The sequence below is a fragment of the Palaemon carinicauda genome, chromosome 15, assembly GCF_036898095.1.
Source record: "Palaemon carinicauda isolate YSFRI2023 chromosome 15, ASM3689809v2, whole genome shotgun sequence".
Taxonomy (NCBI): domain Eukaryota; kingdom Metazoa; phylum Arthropoda; class Malacostraca; order Decapoda; family Palaemonidae; genus Palaemon; species Palaemon carinicauda.
The window spans coordinates 45,231,711-45,246,045 of record NC_090739.1 but is presented as its reverse complement, the minus strand read 5'-3'; the positions used below and the strand labels follow the sequence as shown (position 1 = coordinate 45,246,045).

At 40.4% G+C, this 14,335-nt stretch overlaps 2 protein-coding genes across 3 annotated transcripts in view; one reads left to right on the top strand and one right to left on the bottom strand.

The window, feature by feature from the left end:
• Positions 1–14,335, top strand: part of Dip-C (dipeptidase C) — a 935,347-nt gene that overhangs the window by 634,068 nt on the left and 286,944 nt on the right. The window lies entirely within an intron of this gene.
• LOC137654594 (glucose-6-phosphate isomerase-like) overlaps positions 1–14,335 on the bottom strand; it is a 65,201-nt gene that overhangs the window by 5,343 nt on the left and 45,523 nt on the right. The window contains exons 6-8 of the mRNA XM_068388368.1: positions 6,172–6,411; positions 5,645–5,784; positions 3,885–4,068 (exon numbers count right to left, since the gene is read on the bottom strand). Coding sequence (XP_068244469.1) covers positions 3,885–4,068; positions 5,645–5,784; positions 6,172–6,411 — 564 coding nt within the window. The remainder of the gene's footprint in view (positions 1–3,884; positions 4,069–5,644; positions 5,785–6,171; positions 6,412–14,335) is intronic.

The window sequence follows — 14,335 nt, the reverse complement described above, 5'->3', positions numbered from 1 at the left end:
GCTCCAACAGGGAAAATAGCTCAGTGAAAAAAGGAAAGACAATAGTGTGCCTGACTGTACCCTCAAGCAAGAGATTTCTAACCCAAGACAGTGCAAGACTACAATACAGAAGCTATGGCACTACTGAATACTAGAGAACAATGTTTTGATTTTGGAGTGTCCTTCCCTTAGAAGAGCTGCTTACCATAATTAAACCCTCTCTTCTACTCTTACCAAGTGGAAATAGCCACTGAATAATTACAGCAAAGAATAATTACTCCATTATCTTATGTCAGGTGTATGAGGAAAGAGGAGAATGTGTAAATAATAGGCCAGACTATTTGGAGTATGTGTAGGCAAAGGAAACATGAACCATAACCAGGCAGGGATCCAATGTAATACTATCTGGCCAGTCGAAGGACCCAATAACTCTAGGGGTGGGGACAGTATCTTAACGGGTGGCTGGTACCTTGACAATCCAACTACCTCCAGATAAGTGATATCTTTGGGTATTTGTAAGATTTAGTTATATATCTGTGAATACATGAGATACATTAATTCACAATTACATATATAAGCGTGAGAGCACCAGAAGCTATAAGAATTTAAGTTATTTCTACATAAGGTATAAAAAGATTGAAAAATTATAATGATGAAAATGAACCCTGAAATAACTTGCGCATATTTTAGTAAGATATACAGTATGTAGTTCAACTTTCCACGAGATATTTTTTTCATCAGAAATTCATGAACATTGCTAACTTTGAAACATTGATTGTAGAAGATATATATCTGCTTGCAATACAAAGTTGAAATATAACTACAATACCCTTTTTTATTTGAAAGTTTATCCAATAAAGTACAAATGTGTGAACTTGTTCTCAATAGCAGTATGCAGAAAACAAAACTATAAAAGTAATGATGAACAAATGATATTAAGAAAATATGTATAGACGTGTGAAATATTTACTTATACGATACATTATCTGCTAAAGTTAGCATATATTAGTGTAAAAAAATGAAAGAAATAGTTTTGACAATGTGAATAAATTGCTATTAAATATACGGTACAGATAGCTTCAAATTATTTTCATAAAAGTTTTGTGTGGGGGACGAGGTTCATCAGCTGACTAATGAGAATGACTGGCTATTTCATAAGCTTATCCTATCTAGTGAAAATTCCACCGGTGTACTTATAGGGCAATAACATGCTAAACTGATATACTATACAAGTATTCAGTGAATTATCTAACTATGCAACTATTAGTTACATAAAATATATAGACCCAATGTGATGGTTTAGGTGGTGACTAATCTATTAAGTTCTTCATATGTAGGTTGTGTAAGAAATGCTGTTCGACTTTTCTATTAAGGTGCTGTTCTGTATTTTCAGTGTTATATAAAGCAAGAATTTTTTGGAGGGTTAATGTGCTACATGGTCCCCAATAACATTCCTGTGAAAAGCTAGACCTGGCAATCCAATGCGACAAGAAAATACCAAAGAAATATTATCTTCCCTGCACCTAACCAGTTTACCAACTTGTACAGCAAGGACCTAATGAGTTTAATGAAGACCTATGGATTCAGGCTCTACTGAATCCATCACTGCACCTCTTATGCTGAAATACATAGGACAGAATGCCAATCCACTGAGAAACAATACTGAACTGGTACTGGAGTTAAGGCTACCAAGTCATTAGTATGTACAGTACTCTATTTGCATCTTTAGAATTTGTCGGATAATGTGTTAGGACGCTCTGGTCTGCACACTCAAAGTACCAGACCTGTCAGGCATCCTTTTCAACCTTCAAGTTAAAGGTTATTAGTTATTCTTAGTGATGGAGTTAAAATAATAAATGTACCAGATTGTTTTGTCTCCAATTGTTTACTTTGAGTTTTGTCACTTGGCCTATGAAGTAACTTGGATCTTTCACGACAGGATGAGAACCAGGAAAAAAACAGTCGAAGGTTAAACAGTTGAAAGGTTGAATGCTGTAATGGAGGGCAGAGGCACAGAAAAGGTATCAAGTAGGGAGATAGCTCAATACCATAGTAACCACGTGAATAAAAGAGTCAACAACATTTTTCTTCAAAGAGAAATTACCTCACTGTATTGCAAATTTGGCATCTATAGGTTGCACAATATGAGTGCAGATCAAAGCGGATTCCATTAAAATAAGTACTATGAACGCAAACAAAATACCTTAAAGTGTTTCAGAAGAATAAAAAAAAGGTCATACCTTGAGACTATCAAGAATAACTTAATAAACAACAATGATACCAATTTGGAGCCACTAAACAAAGCAATCCACAGACTTCCATAACCACCTGAGGAGAGCACATGTTTATCTTGCAGAGAAAAGAAGCAAACTGAAGATTGCAAGCAAATGTTGGTGTATCAAACCAATGAATATGAGAAACAATATCAAGGTTTATTCAAAATACAGGTAAAACTAAATTTTTTATTCTTTTCTTGCCTAAGATTTTGTTTGGAGCACAACAGTATAAAAATACTGTGGAAGACTCATTGAAATAATATAATTTGAAATTAACCAAAAACAGCTAAATACAAAGAAAAAATAAGATTCACTTTAGGATGAATGTTGCTATTAACCTGATTAGATATTACAGGCCTAATCCAATATTTAATGCATGCAAGAATCATACATACATACATATACCAAAGGCACTTCCCCCAATTTTGGGGGGTAGCCAACATCAACAATGAAACAAAACAAAAAGGGGACCTCTACTCTCTACGTTCCTGCAGCCTAACCAGGGACTCAACCGAGTTCAGCTGGTACTGCTAGGGTGCCACAGCCCAACCTCCCACATTATCCACCACAGATGAAGCTTCATAATGCTGAATCCCCTACTGCTGCTACCTCCTCGGTCATTTAAGGCACTGGAGGAAGCAGCAGAGCCTACCGGAACTGCGTCACAATCGCTCGCCAGTCATTCCTATTTCTAGCACGCTCTCTTGCCTCTCTCACATCTATCCTCCTATCACCCAGAGCTTTCTTCACACCATCCATCCACCCAAACCTTGGCCTTCCTCTTGTACTTCTCCCATCAACTCTTGCATTCATCACCTTCTTTAGCAGACAACCATTTTCCATTGCACTCATCACCTTCTTTAGCAGACAACCATTTTCCATTGCATTCATCACCTTCTTTAGCAGACAACCATTTTCCATTCTCTCAACATGGCCAAACCACCTCAACACATTCATATCCACTCTAGCCGCTAACTCATTTCTTACACCCGTTCTCAATTTCTGTCTCTCCATCACTTTCATTCCCCACAACTCCGATCCATACAACACAGTTGGTACAATCACTTTCTCATATAGAACTCTCTTTACATTCATGCCCAACCCTCTATTTTTTACTACTCCCTAAACTGCCCCCAACACTTTGCAACCTTCATTCACTCTCTGACGTACATCTGTTTCCACTCCACCATTTGCTGCAACAACAGACCCCAAGTACTTCACCTCCTCAAGTAACTCTCCATTCAACATGACATTCAACCTTGCACCACCTTCCCTTCTCGTACATCTCATAACCTTACTCTTACCCACATTAACTCTCAACTTCCTTCTCTCACACACCCTTCCAAATTCTGTCACTAGTCAGTCAAGCTTCTCTTCTGTGTCTGCTACCAGTACAGTATCATCCGCAAACAACAACTGATTTACCTATTGTATGGTGGATACAAATACATTACAGTATATGAAAAAAGTTAAAGCCTGAAATTTACTACAGTAATTTAAACCAAAATTCTTGGTTATAAATATGTTGCTGATTTTTATAACATAACTCATATTTAAACTTCAAGCATACAGTACTGTACAAGTGTACTTAAGCATTTAATTTGACAAAATCCCCATCAATACACTAACCTTGTGATGAAGATTGTCTGCAACTGGATTATGGGATACTGCAGGTGCTATGAAGTCAGCAGGAATAAGACGAGTTCCCTGGTGAATCAGTTGATAAAAGGCATGCTGTCCATTGGTGCCTGGTTCGCCCCAGACAACTGGACCTGTGTTATATTCAACTTGACGTCCACTGCGAGTCACATACCTAAGTACAGTATTAAAAAACAGTTGAAATCACAAAACTAATATCACGTAAAGATTGGTTGAAAAAAATATTTTACAACCATTAAAATTCTGGAATAAAGTTAAGTTAGTCCAGCCATGAGTAGTACAGTCAGTCAGCAAATGTTGAACCATCATGGCAGTTTCACAATTGGCACACTAAACTGGCTGTGAATGTGGCCATAGCATTAAATGGCAATGAGGGAATCTAGCAAGGGCCGTCTCTTCAAAATGACATAACATTGCCTTATTTTTTAGATGATTAATATTCATTATCCTTAGATTGCTAAGTGTTGAGAGGGAGCTCTAAACTGATTGCCAATTTAGGAAAAGTAGTGAGTAGCTTTACTAATGTTGTGCAATGCATAACAGGAAAAGGGAACTTTAGAAGAATGAGTGCATGCTTTCCAAGCAACTTGATATGCAAGTGTATTACCAATGATTCCTTTATGCTGAAATCCTTCACATTTCAATTGATAGCTATGTTTTAAAATGTTCATGTATTTTAATATGAATGTCCTTAACTCTTCGCTACGATGATGTCCGCTGAACTCTAACCCAAGACAGTGGAAGACCATGGTACAGAGGCTATGGCACTACCTAAGACTAGAGAACACTGGTTTGATTTTAGAGTGTCTTTCTCCTTGAAGAGCTGCTTACCATAGCTAAAGAGTCTCTTCTACCCTTACGAAGAGGAAAGTAGCCACTGAACAATTACAGTGCAGTAGTTAACCAATTGGGTGAAGAAAAATTGTTTGGTAATTTCAGTGCTGTCAGGTGTATGAGGAGAGAAGAGAATCTGTAAAGAATATGCCAGACTATTCAGTGTCTGTTTAGGCAAAAGGAAAGTGAACTGTAACCAGAAATAAAGATCCAATGTAGTACTGTCTGGCCAGTCAAAGAATCCCATAACTCTCTACTGGTAGTATCTCAACAGGTGGCTGGTGCCCTGGCCAACCTACTACATGGGATTAATACATAGGGAGGTACTGATAAAGCAGTGATACAGAGGGAATGAAGCATGGCAAAAATGTTGAGGTAACATAAGTTACTTTAGACAGGCAAATGCCATTATAACTCAAAATGAGGATCTGTAAGATCATTATCTAGCCAGTACTATTATATTGGGTAGAAACTTGGGCACCTTGGAGGAAACAGTTGGGACTGTTAGAAAGAACGAATTGAGGATGGTGAGATGGATTGCTGGAATATCACTAATGAAAATGAATGTGTTAAGATATAAGAAGAATATGTGGCATATGTAATGGAAAAGATAAAACTAGGGAAGCTTGTCTGAGATACTAAGGCCATGTAAGAGGGGAGGATATGGAACTAATAAAGAAAGCTAAGAATGTGCCAGCAATGGGGAGGAGTGTGGGGTATTAGTGGATAAAATGGATATGGGTGGGATGACACTGGGGAAAGAGGATACAAAGTATAGAAATAGGTGGAGAAAGATAACTCAAGCAGCCGACCCTGCTATACAGTGGGAATAATAAGGTTGAAAGAAGAATATGGTTTAAACAAAGACATGTATTACAGTACAGTAGTGTACTTACTTTCCATTGGATTCCATGTCTCCCTGCTGGAAGTAGGCTGCAAATCTATGTAGATACTGATCATAGGGCAATAATGCATGGGTCTCAGCACCATAGAAATTATGATACCACACTCCAAGCAAAGCAAGAATAACTGGAATCTGAGATATAAAGAAACTTCAGTAAAAATTGTTTTTACATAGAACGAAAATTGAGCTTTAAAAAATAAAGATGATTTTTTTTTCAAACATTATGAAAACATATGTAAGAGTATGCACTAATTAGTTACTACAGGGTATACTAACAAAAACAATACACACTTGCTTTCATAGCATGTAAACAAAAAGTGACTGAATTGCTTTTTGTCAAATATACAGTAACATTTCAAACAACTTAAATGGATAGCTCCCATGGCTTACACAATCAATAATCTTATAATTATGTACCTACTTTGCAACAAGGTAAGAATCATTAAAATAATGAAACTCTTAATCCTGCCCTACAATTCCACTACCACTGTATACTAAAACACCGAAACAATATCTTACGTTTTGTTCCAATGGTGCTGTTTTGAAGTGATTATCCATAAAATGAGCTCCAGAGAGCAACTTTTCGAAGTTATCATATCCAATGTGAAGAGCAATAGACAATCCAATGGCAGACCACAATGAATAGCGACCACCTACCCAGTCCCAAAACTCAAACATATTAGCTTCATCAATGCCAAAGGCTTTGACTTTGGGTCCATTGGTTGACAAGGCAACAAAGTGTTTTGCAACTGCAGACTCCTGAAATAAAAAGGGAAAACTTCAAGAAAACTTGGATAAACAAAATTTTAGGAGTAAAGTAATTATTTCTATCCTCACCTGAGGCTCATCTGGCTTCCTTCTCAAAGCTAGATAAATATTGATGTCTATCCCAAAAATTTTGAATTCACATTTTCTTTTCTCTTGTCTCTAAGGCTTATATGGAGGAATATGACAATACTGTACTATACAGTAATAGTGCTTGGACAAACCAACTATGTGATGCAATTCCAGTCTGTTAAGTTGAAACGTGTTCAACAACCTCTTGATATTACTGGTCAGTGTGGAGATGGGGGGGGGGATGCGATGAAACTCAGATGGGTATAGAACTAATTGCCTTTATTGTTTACTAACATTTTTTTCATCAATCTCAACTGAGGTTCATATGGCTGAGTTCTACAGCAGTAGGATAGTAAAGGAATGAGCTAATCAATCTAATAACCTAGCCTGAGTACTTGCATAAATTAGCTGATGTTAACTTCCAATATAGTAAACATGAACATAACAGTACCCATTCAATTTTGTTTCGTTTTCTTCACTTGTTATGGGACCTCCTTTTCTAGTAAAAATATTTGTGAGAGAGAGAGAGAGAGAGAGAGAGCTTTGTAATTCATGTACACAATGTACTGTATTTTATGTGTAACTACAATCTTAAGGTGTAGTATGTCAGATTTTACTGCTAAAAGTTTGTAAATGATTTTGTTATATTGTTTTCACTTGTGGTAGGATAAATAATCCTATGCTAATTGAAAAACAACTACTAATAGTGTATTCACAGTATTACACTGTATATGAAACCTTAAAACTCATCATTTGATTTTGTTAGCAGACCACCGAGTTTAAATAGACATTACCACATTTCAAAAAATTGTGCTTCATTAAAGCCTTTTCGTACTTTTATTTAAAATTTTGGGTATATTTCAACCATCAACTATTAATAACTTTTGTACTCTTATGATATCAGCGAGTGTTGTTGGATACAACAAGTGTTTTGTTGTTACTTATGAATACTGCAGCATGGTGTGGCAATGAATTTCTTTTTATGAGTCATCTTACCTTGTCCTGAGGCTGTGTTACTAATGTACAGTACAATTACCTTTGAAAAGTAGCAAGAGCTAAAATACCATGATAAAAATCACGTGAAAACAACGTAGTTTTGGTAAGTTAAGAGTTGACCCATCCTAGGGTAGCAAGCATAAGTGGATTCTTAATCTTTACGCCGGTCTCTTTTCACTCAACCCCACGAATAGGGAGGGTTGACTGCACAGAAATCTACAGTATATTTTTTTATTACCTTTATAATTTTTTCCTATTTTCTTATTAGCTTTACACATTTAAGCTATTTTAAGTCCAAAATTTGATTTGTGATGAAAAAATAATTAAAATATGAAAAAAATATGACTCGTCTGCCCTCACAAACCCACAGTATAGAGAAATCTGGAATAATGCAGATTTATATATATCTATAAATCCGCATTGTACTGAGGGAGTTATAGGTGAACCACAATAGGGCAGGGGATTATTGTATAAAAAGCTATAGGGCCTAGAAAACTCATTTTCTCTGATAAAACAGTGGATAGTCTCCATGTGGTCAAGTTTAGCACAGGAGGGTTTGGGTGAACTGACCTCGAAACTGATTGCCCGAGAAGATTGTTCCTGCAAAGCAATCTCCTCAGGTAAAACAACCAAAGAGGCAACTGATTGGTAAAACTCATTAAGGCAGTGCCATTCTACAGTCCAAAGATACCCTTAACTTGCTTATCAGCGGATGAATCATTAAGAACAGATGAAAAGCATACCGATCTTTATTCGCCAGTCCTGTGACATGGCATCTATCTTTCATGATTGGGGATTTGGAATGGGAGAGCAAAAAACATCACCTTATTGTTGAGTGAGGTTGCAAACATGTTCATATCTAGTGTTCCCAAATAACTCCAAATCTCTTGACATAACCACTAGTTTGGTATTACTGTACTTGTTAATTCCTAATCAATCTATTTATTTATTTACTTTCCCAGGAATAAACTGTGGTAGAAGTATCTTTCTCAGACCAGTCCAAGACAAGAGTAGTTCTGCTGTACAGAACAATGACTCAGCCCAGGTGCCTCCTTTCAATTGTAAGCCAGAGCTGTCATGCTGTCTGAAAACTGCTATGCACTTCCTGGTCACCAGGAACTCCTGAGCATGCAGAGCTTTGAATACAGTTAAAAGTTTCTCAAGAGATACCATGGCCCCTAGTAGCCATATCCATATATAAAACAACAGTAATGTAATCTGCTTGAACTTCTCCATCAACTTCAGATAGGACAGAACCCTCTTTTCTGATTGAGAAATATGGAAAGGAACTGTTATAATTATTCTCAAAAAAAAAAGAGAGAGAGAGAGAGAGAGAGAGAGAGAGAGAGAGAGAGAGAGAGAGAGAGAGAGAGAGAGAGAGAGAGAGAGAGAGAGAGAGAGAGAGCAACTGATCAAATGCAATGTTTTTGTTTTATTTGAAAGAAACATGATATTTTAATTATAAAATAAATTTTTGAATATACTTACCCGGTGAATATATAATAGCTGCAACTCTGTTGCTCGACAGACAAAAAAACAGTAAAAAAACTCGCCAGCGATCGCTATACAGGTTGCGGGTGTGCCCACCAGCGCCAACTGTCGGCCAGATACCACTCTCGATGTAGACAAAGACTCAATTTCTTCTCATCCCACTGCGTCTCTATTGGGGAGGAAGGGAGGGTCGTTTAATTTATATATTCACCGGGTAAGTATATTCAAAAATTTATTTTATAATTCAAATATCATTTTTAAATATTTAACTTAGCCGGTGAATATATAATAGCTGATTCACACCCAAGGAGGTGGGTTGACCAGAGTTAAATATGTTTACATCGTATAAGCTAAGAGTTTTTTATTTCATTTTGGCAGTTATCAATATAACAAAACCAAAATAAATAGGTACCTAGTAAGGAAGTCGACTTAGACGATTACTCTGCCTTGTAAGTACGTCTTCCTTACGAAGCCCAGCGATCCTCTTAGGATGCTGACAGACCCCCAGGAGCTGAAGTATCAAGGGCTGCAACCCATGCAACAGGACCTCATCAAACCCCTAATCTGGGCGCTCTCAAGAAATGACTTTGACCACCCGCCAAATCAACCAGGATGCGAAAGGCTTCTTAGCCTTCCGGACAACCCATAAAACATTAAAACATTTCAAGAGACAGATTAAAAGGATCTGGAATTAGGGAATTGTAGTGGTTGAGCCCTCACCCACTACTGCACTTGCTGCTACGAATGGTTCCAGTGTGTAGCAGTTCTCGTAAAGAGACTGGACATCTTAAAGTAAAATGACGCGAACACTGACTTGCTTCTCCAATAGGTTGCGTTCATGATACTTTGCAGAAATCTATTTTGCTTAAAGGCCACGGAAGTTGCTACAGCTCTAACCTCGTGCGTCTTAACCTTAAGCAAAGATCGGTCTTCCTCACTCAAGTGTGAATGAGCTTCTCGTATTAACAATCTGATAAAACATGACAAAGCATTCTTTGACATAGGCAAGGATGGTTTCTTAACCGAACACCATAACGCTTCAGATTGGCCTCGTAAAGGTTTAGTACGAGCTAAGTAGAACTTAAGAGCTCTAACAGGGCATAAGACTCTTTCTAGTTCATTGCCTACGATCTCCGATAAGCTGGGAATATCGAAAGATTTAGGCCAAGGACGAGAAGGTAGCTCATTTTTGGCTAGAAAAACAAGTTGCAGAGAACAAGTAGCTTTTTCTGACGAAAATCCGATGTTCTTGCTGAAGGCATGAATCTCACTGACTCTTTTAGCCGAGGCTAAGCATACTAGGAAAAGAGTCTTAAGAGTGAGATCTTTCAGGGAGGCTGACTGTAAAGGCTCAAACCTGTCTGACATGAGGAATCTTAGGACCACGTCTAAATTCCACCCAGGAGTAGCCAAACGACGCTCCTTAGTGGTCTCGAAAGACTTAAGGAGGTCTTGCAGATCTTTATTGTTGGAAAGATCTAAGCCTCTATGCCGGAAGACCGATGCCAACATGCTTCTATAGCCCTTGATAGTGGGAGCTGAAAGGGATCGTCCTTTTCTCAGGTATAAGAGAAAATCAGCTATTTGGGCTACAGAGGTACTGGTCGAGGATACAGAAACTGACTTGCACCAGTCTCGGAAGACTTCCCACTTCGATTGGTAGACTCTAATGGTAGACGCTCTCCTTGCTCTAGCAATCACACTGGCTGCCTCTATCGAAAAGCCTCTAGCTCTCGAGTGTCTTTCGATAGTCTGAAGGCAGTCAGACGAAGAGCGTGGAGGCTTTGGTGTACCTTCTTTACGTGTGGTTGACGTAGAAGGTCTACTCTTAGAGGAAGACTTCTGGGAACGTCTACTAGCCATCGAAGTACCTCGGTGAACCATTCTCTCGCGGGCCAGAGGGGAGCAACTAATGTCAACCTTGTCCCTTCGTGAGAGTCGAATTTCTGCAGTACCTTGTTGACAATCTTGAATGGTGGGAATGCGTAAAGATCTAGATGTGACCAATCTAGGAGGAAGGCATCTATATGTATTGCTGCTGGGTCCGGGACTGGAGAGCAATAGATTGGAAGCCTCTTGGTCAGCGAGGTTGCAAAGAGATCTATGGTGGGTTGACCCCAAGTCGCCCAAAGTCTCTTGAACACATCCTTGTGGAGGGTCCATTCGGTTGGAATTACTTGACCTTTCCGACTGAGACAATCTGCTAGGACGTTCAAGTCGCCCTGGATGAACCTCGTTACTAGGGAGATGCCTCGATCTTTTGACCAGATGAGCAGGTCCCTTGCGATCTCGTACAATGTCAGTGAGTGGGTACCTCCCTGTTTGGAGATGTACGCCAAGGCCGTGGTGTTGTCCGAGTTTACTTCCACCACTTTGCCTCGAAGGAGATACTCGAAGCTTCTCAAGGCCAGATGAACCGCCAAAAGCTCCTTGCAGTTGATATGCATGCTCCTCTGACTCGAGTTCCACAGAACTGAGCATTCCCGACCGTCCAGCAGTCCGATGCTTCCGAGAAGAGAACGTGGTTGGGTATCTGAACTGCCAGGGGAAGACCCTCTCTTAGGCTGATATTGTCCTTCCACCAAGTCAGACAAGACTATCTTTTCGGAAATCGGGATCGAGACCGCCTCTAGCGTCTTGTCCTTTTTCCAGTGAAAAGCCAGATGGAATTGAAGAGGACGGAGGTGTAGTCTTCCTAATGATACAAATTGCTCCAGGGATGACAGCGTCCCTACCAGACTCATCCACAGCCTGACTGAGCAGCGTTCTTTCTTCAGCATCTTCTGGATGGAGAGCAGGGCTTGATCTATTCTGGGGGCCGACGGAAAAGCCCGAAAAACTTGACTGTGAATCTCCATCCCTAAATACAGAATAGTTTGGGATGGGACCAGCTGTGACTTTTCCAAATTGACTAGGAGTCCCAATTCCTTGGCCAGATCTAGAGTCCAATTGAGATCCTTCAGACAGCGATGACTGGAAGAGGCTCTAAGAAGCCAGTCGTCCAAGTACAGGGAGGCTCTGATCTCCGATAGCTCGAAACTGGTACCCCACATTCCTGTAAACAAACCTCAGAAACGGTTGGGAATGCGGGTGTATAGGAATGTGGAAGTATGCCTCCTGAAGGTCGAGAGAGACCATCCAGTCGCCTTCCATAAATGCTGTCAAGACAGCCTGGGGGACTTTATCACGAAGTTTGTCTTGACAATGAACACATTGAGCGCACTTGCCTCTTACGTACTCCTGCAGTGAACATGGCTGCCAAATCATGGAGCCATCGCTGAGGGACTTGTCTCTGCAGAGAACGTGGCTGTCAGATCATTGGAGCCATCCCTGAAAGCCTTGTTTATGCATGACATAATTGTACAGCAAAACTTCAAAGGCTCGAAAACAGCTGTGAAGTTGACCTGTAAAATCTTGGAGCGTCTCCTGGCCAGGCGCCAGGGAGAGTCTACGAGATTTTAGAAGTCTATCTGGGCAGAGGCAGGAACTCCCAAGCCGAGAACTTCTCTCGTGTCATATCAGACTCTCGCTCTATAAGCCAGTTTAAAAGAAGGGAAAGCAAAGGCTGTATCCCCCAAACTCCTCCTGGTGATAAACCAGTCGCCTAGCAAACGTAAAGCTCTCTAGGAGAGCGAGAGAGCACTAGCTTATAAAACAACGGTTTCGAAGTAGCTAGGCCTAGTGTAAGCTCTGACGTTTAGGCGAACGAGGAGCAGCAGTTACAAAAAGATCCGGACAAAGATCCTTAAAAATCAGCATGATTTAATTAAAGTCCATAGAGGGCTAAGCAGCTTAGGCTCCTCTCCGTCTGACAGAGTCCTCAAGGGAATATCAGTAGGAGGGGGAACAGCAACTTCCTCATCTAAAGGAACCTTGTCCGATAATAGCTAAGTCTCAAGCAAGGGAGAGACCTACCGTGGTGGCAATGCTTTACAAGCAGAGTCCACACGCACTGGTGCATTAGTAGCGGACCAGGACGCAACGTCATGTAACTGCTTGACAGTCTGTGAACTGTCAACAACAACAGGTGAGAGAGACCAGGACGCAACGTCATGTAACTGCTTGACAGTCTGTGAACTGTCAACAACAACAGGTGCGTGAGGACGCACAGCGTCCACTCGAGACTGCTTTGACCGCCTAGATTGAGCAGTCAAAACAACTCTAGAATGCGGAGGTTGACGCACAGCGTCAAAACAAGTCAACTCCGATTGTTAGCGAACGTCCTGAACGTCAACAGGAGCATCAGCAAGTGGCCTAACGTCCAAATGTGGCTGAAAATCCACACGAGACCGCATCGAGTGTGGTTCTAAACAACCTGACTGACGTGACTTAGCTACGCCAACGTCACCAGGACGCACAAAGGAACGTTAGGTTGGCTGAAAGCCAGGATCTCGATGAGATAAACGGCTAGGCTCAACGTACTAATCGGCAGAATAGTCTTCCATAAGGGAGGCAAGCTTATTCTGCATGTCTTGCCGTACAACCCATTTAGGATCAACGGAAATGGTTGCGGTAAGAGACGAGGGTAACGTCTGTGACCGCAAAACCTTGCCAACAAAAAGACTCTCGGAGTCTGTGTTACGCTTTTGTTAGGTGGCGAGCAGTTTTCCGATGACTGCATAGGGTCAGAGCTGTCCTAATGGCTACAACCAGGACGCTGGACCTGTCCTGAAAGGACTGACTTTCGCTTAAGGGCCTCGAAACCTTGTTTCAGGTTACTTATGCGAAAAGCCTTCGGATGACGAGGAGAAAATTGTCTCTCTCGCCTTATGGTAGGGGAGATCTTGGTAAGATACACCCGATACCATAGAGGGAACGTCTGTTCGCTGATCAAGGCCTCTCGAACCCATAAGTCGTACGACATTACTTCTCCCCTGGGCTTGGGAGCTTGCAAGAGGTCCCGGACTAGGTGAACGACAGGCACGAACAGACGAACCCTCGGTTACGCAACACTGTAACACTTTGCGCAATACAGTATCACTTTATCACTACGATTTTCTGTTTGCACTTATTTCACTGAAATCGAAACTTTTACTGATTTCTACCTGAAGCACGCAATTCTACCCTCATCAAAAGGTAGTAAATGCGAAATCAGTCGTATAATGCAAGCACATTAATACCAGCAAAACACAGTAAACATAATTTAAGATAAAATATTCAGTGGCTGGGGAAGAGACTAAACACTAGTTCATTCAAAACTACGTTTTCAATCTCTCACCGTACATTGCCTGGGGACGAGAATAAAACTAAAAACGTTTTATCTTTTCTCCCCGTACAGAGACTAGGGACGAGAGTAACTCGAGAACAACGTAACCCGCTTGAACGGAACGTTTTCTCTCCTCTCTCTCCCTCCGTCTCT